The sequence below is a fragment of the Formica exsecta genome, unplaced genomic scaffold (genome assembly GCF_003651465.1).
Source record: "Formica exsecta isolate Colony F162 unplaced genomic scaffold, ASM365146v1 scaffold15, whole genome shotgun sequence".
NCBI classification, from domain to species: Eukaryota; Metazoa; Arthropoda; class Insecta; order Hymenoptera; family Formicidae; genus Formica; species Formica exsecta.
In genome coordinates this window covers 199-5,181 of record NW_021848825.1, presented here as the reverse complement: position 1 = coordinate 5,181, position 4,983 = coordinate 199, and the positions used below count along the sequence as shown (strand labels likewise).

Genomic DNA, 4,983 nt, shown 5'->3' with positions numbered 1-4,983 from the left:
CTACAGCAAAAATCATTTTAGAGTTGGAATGAAGTTGGAAGGAATAGATCCGGAACGTCCTTCTCGATATTGTGTTCTGACTGTTGTCGAGGTTGTAGGTAAGTTGTTATGAATAATATGTATATAATGTAGTATAATAATATGAAATCTATAATAAATGATGTGTAATATGCAGGTTATCGAATGCGTTTGCATTTTGATGGTTATCCGGAAAATTATGATTTCTGGGTAAATGCAGATAGTATGAATATATTTCCTGCTGGTTGGGCTGAAAAGAATGGCAAGAAATTGGACCCACCAAAGGGTTATGTAACTGGCAATTTTAATTGGAATGCGTATCTAAAAATTTGTAAAGCGACTGCAGCAGCGAAGAATATTTTTCCAAATAAAAGCGTGTTGCAAACTGTTTTTCCTACGGGTTTTCGGGTGGGCATGAAGTTGGAGGCAATAGATAGGAAGCATTCTTCATTGTTATGTGTTGCCAGCATAGCAGGTTTGATGGATTCCCGAATATTAGTCCACTTCGATTCCTGGGACGAGGTGTATGATTACTGGGCCGATGCCAGTTCACCGTATATTCATCCTGTAGGATGGTCTCATCACAATGGACGTCTTTTGATGCCACCAAATAGTAAGAAATTAAATTAATTGATATTAATACTCTTTACAATTCATTTATATTCTCTTGTACATAATTATAATGTGTAAATAATATTATAATTATAATGCAATTAGATTATAAAGATTCCAAATCTTTCACTTGGGATGCATATCTGAGAGAAACCGGTACGACGGCTGCACCATCTAGAGCGTTCAAGCAACGACCACCTTGTGCATTCAAACGTGGCATGAAACTGGAAGCGGTGGATAAACGAGTCCCTCAACTAATTAGAGTAGCAACAGTTGAAGATGTGAAAGATCACCAGTTTGTATTGATCACACATATTTATATTTTACCTATTTCTTATTTCGCGAGATATATATAATAACTATGTATTTTATATATATAGGTTGAAAATAAGATTCGATGGTTGGCCTGAGACTCATGCCTATTGGGTTGATGATGATTCACCTGATATTCATCCTGTGGGCTGGTGCTCAAAAACCGGTCACCCACTGGAACCACCACTAAGTAAATATTCTTTTTATTTTGCATATTACAAAATATTATAATTTATGCAATGTTATTGATTTATTTTGTTATTGCGTAGCGCCTGATAATTTGAACGATCGACCGGAATGCGGTACATATGGCTGCCGAGGTGTAGGACATGTAAAGGGACCTAAATTTGCAACACATAACTCTGCATCCGGTTGTCCGTATTCTCTTCAAAATCTAAATAAATCAGTACAGATGCCTGATAGACTTAGTTCGTCAAGACACGACGCCTATGATTTTGAAGAGGAAATACAAGAAAAACCGAAATTAGAGAAGACTGACAAAATAAAAATGGAAAAGTGCGAAAAATCTGATAAACTTTTATTCACAGATGACAGATTATTGATAATTGAGAAGGAGATTAAACAGGAAGATGGAGATTTGTCCGATAAGAATGACAAATTTGAAAATAGATCAGAAAATTCAGAAAAGTATGTAAAATATAGCAAAATGAAATTGAAATGAACATCAATATGGTGAATGGAATAAATATTTCTTATTGATATTGTTGTTTTATAGATCAAGCAAATCCAAACATCTGCATAGTGATGGACAAACGGATGATGATGAAGTTTCGAGAAAACGAAAGAAAAGGTTTGTTAGAAAAATATTGAATTTTCTTTTCTCGTCTCTATTTATATTTATATGAAATTATAATTTATAAAATAAAATTTTAGACGTCCAATTTCGGAAGATTCTTTGTTTTCCGTTTCCAATATTACATACAATGATCTGCATTGGAATCCTGCTCCATATGCTGCAAATATGCCAGATAAGCAATTGCGTAAAGAATTGTATCAATCTGTATATAATCCTGGATATAATCCATTGCCAAATGCACCACATGTATGGGCGAAACATAGCAATGCTTTAAACAGAATAGTAGCGAGGCAGACCACAAATCCACGACGATGGTCTAATGAAGAAGTGATTAAATTTATACAGAGTATGCCTAATTGTGCAGAAGCTGGGAATGTCTTTAGACAGCACGTAAGTTTTAGAACAATTGCAGTAATAAAAACTGAAATAGTTTGTTAACTATTAAAGTTATATTGTATTATATTCACACATTGTATATTATTTTGTAATATCTTCGCATTGCAGAATATTGATGGCGAAGCATTTTTAATGTTGACACAAGAGGACTTAGTATCAGTACTGTGTCTACGACTTGGGCCTGCAATTAAATTGTATAATAGTATAGTTTTATTACGTCAAAAAGCATCATGAATTATGCATGAGCAAAGCATGTGTTATTGACTGGCGAATCATGGAATATGGCAGCTATTGTGATGAAACATCGCCTATTTAAAGTTTAATAAGGTTACATAACAGACATTTTTTGCTAATAAATTTCAGAACTGTGTCGCTTCTTTAATGCTATGCCAATAAACAAGCTGGAAAGGAACGAGATAAAAACGTGAGCGTGTCATAAATACGTCTAGTTAAACAGTTCTGAAATATTCATTTCAAATTTAAATCGAAATTTGAGAAAGAAAGATAATTATTGCAAAATTGGAAAATGCTTTTATAATGTATGTTTTAATTTGACGATTTTGTATATCGATTGTATTGATTGTGATATGTACGATAATTCAGAATCATGCATTGCTCATAAGTACTTACAATCATATGACATAATTTTTCGTATAAAATAAGTGTATTGTGGATCGTGTGTACAAATGTAAATATTGTTTTAATCATTAAGTATTGTAATAAAATACTTATGCAATCTTTCCATCTAATCATGCAACGTATATTTCTAAACTTAGAAATCAAATTTATTTTACATAAAAAGCAACACATAAAAGTAACTGATATTTAAATATTATATTTAAGATATTTCTATTTTTTTATACATTTTTTACACATTTGTACGATTTTTTTTCGAATAATTAGATTTATTCTTTATCGAACGGCCAACACCGGATGGTACGTATCGAACTCCGTATTTCTCGCGGTTATTACTGTTTAAAAGTAAGTTTCGTGCGATACGCTATTATTATTTCAATATCAACAATTCGGTTTCATGTGTCCGGAATTAATCGAAATTCTATTTTACCTTGTTTGTCGCCGATGTATATTAAAAATGCAATTGTAAATAATATACAATTATCGCTGGGTATATACCGTCGTATAATTAATCACATTGACACATATTTTGCATTCTTATTACTAAAAATATTAATTTGAAATTGCTATTATAACATATTTTGATAATATATTTAATATTTAGTTCAATTATAATAATCAAAAGAATACATTTTTACATTTTTATATATACATGTCTGAAAATTTTATCTTTTTATCTTTACATATTTGAAATATATTTCCACGAATATTTTTATCTTATTTTTGCTACAATCAAATAATATTGCATGATTAGAATAATCAGTTATATATAATATGATAAACTTGTGATTTCTTTTTCTTATAATATATTAATTAAACTTATATATATATTTTTTTTTTTCATATAGAGTCAAATATATATGGGTAATGTATATATCCGTCATTGCGATGTTACCGACGAACAGCTATAAGGATCTTATCCTTATAGGCATACACCGAATCCATTTAGTATATATAGTTACATTTTATTCAGTGAAATTTTGATAGAATTTTATAATCACAGTTATAATTTTATCAAGCATAATGTGTATCGTGATTATTAAAATGTGTGTGTGTGTGTGAATATTAATATTCGATATATATCTTCACGAATATTTGCAATCAATTTTTTCTAAGTTCGACTGAAGGTTTATTATCTACTGTCGCTCTCTGTAGTATTATTATTATTTGAGTGAGTTGCAATGTATATATTATATATTATTAGTATATAATAATATTATTGGTATATTATTGGTATGCGTGTCTGACATATAATATATAATATATATTTTTCATATATCAATAATCATTAATATACATGCAATTTTTATTAAATTGGAACAATCGGGAGATTATGATAAAGATTTGTAAAGTTAAGCTGTTATTTAGACAATCGTGAACAAATATTTAATTTATTATTATCTTATAAAAATACTGGTTTTTAAAAAAACGAATCTTCTACGATTACTGTTATGTATATTAATGACATGGACTCTTTTTATTTATAATACTATAATATTAAACTAAATATTATTTTTACAGAGCTCTAACATATATACGTGCATATCATGTCGTAGAAAAATTTTACTTTTTAACGCTATTATATATTGTTTGTATTAAACAATAATTAGCATTTTCTGCAATAATACGTTTTATATTCACACGCGCGCACACACACACACACACACACACAAGAACTTGGAGAAAGATTGCTGTATTCAATAATTAAAAATACAATTTTATTGATATTATAAAATTTGTTAATATCAAATAGACACTATTATAACGCTTTTAAAGAAATGCTTAAAATTTAAAAGAAAAATATAAAAAAGATGTTATTGTTTGGAAATACACGAGAATTTAATATAAATATAAATATTATGTATTTATTTAGAGAGTAAAGCATAACAAATCTCTGTTTTATTGAGAATGTAGTCTTTCTCCTTTTATCGAATAGCATCTTTCTCCTAGTGTATTTTCTACAAGAGATATTTAATTTGCAGAAAAGATAACGATTTACGAATCACTGGAATTTGAGATTTTTTTCAATCGGAATTTAATAATTATTTATGACACATATGTTTTTGTTGAAAAGCTTGCTCTCTTCGCGAATTCATTCACGAAAATTGCTTTTAGAACGATGTAATCAATTTAATTAACGCATAAAAGAAAAAGAGCAGTGCGTTATAGATTTTTTAAAAAATATTTAATAA

The 4,983-nt window shown here is 29.1% G+C and overlaps 1 protein-coding gene across 9 annotated transcripts in view; it reads left to right on the top strand.

Annotated features, from left to right (window-relative positions):
- Positions 1-2,926, top strand: part of LOC115232776 (lethal(3)malignant brain tumor-like protein 3) — a 13,408-nt gene extending 10,482 nt beyond the window's left edge. For all 9 annotated transcript variants that reach the window (XM_029802864.1, XM_029802863.1, XM_029802865.1 and 6 more), the window contains 8 exons: positions 1-98; positions 176-631; positions 736-925; positions 1,011-1,132; positions 1,212-1,590; positions 1,679-1,753; positions 1,837-2,149; positions 2,264-2,926. In XM_029802864.1, coding sequence (XP_029658724.1) covers positions 1-98; positions 176-631; positions 736-925; positions 1,011-1,132; positions 1,212-1,590; positions 1,679-1,753; positions 1,837-2,149; positions 2,264-2,389 — 1,759 coding nt within the window. In that variant the 3' untranslated portion in view covers positions 2,390-2,926. The remainder of the gene's footprint in view (positions 99-175; positions 632-735; positions 926-1,010; positions 1,133-1,211; positions 1,591-1,678; positions 1,754-1,836; positions 2,150-2,263) is intronic.
- Positions 2,927-4,983: the final 2,057 nt, after the last annotated feature.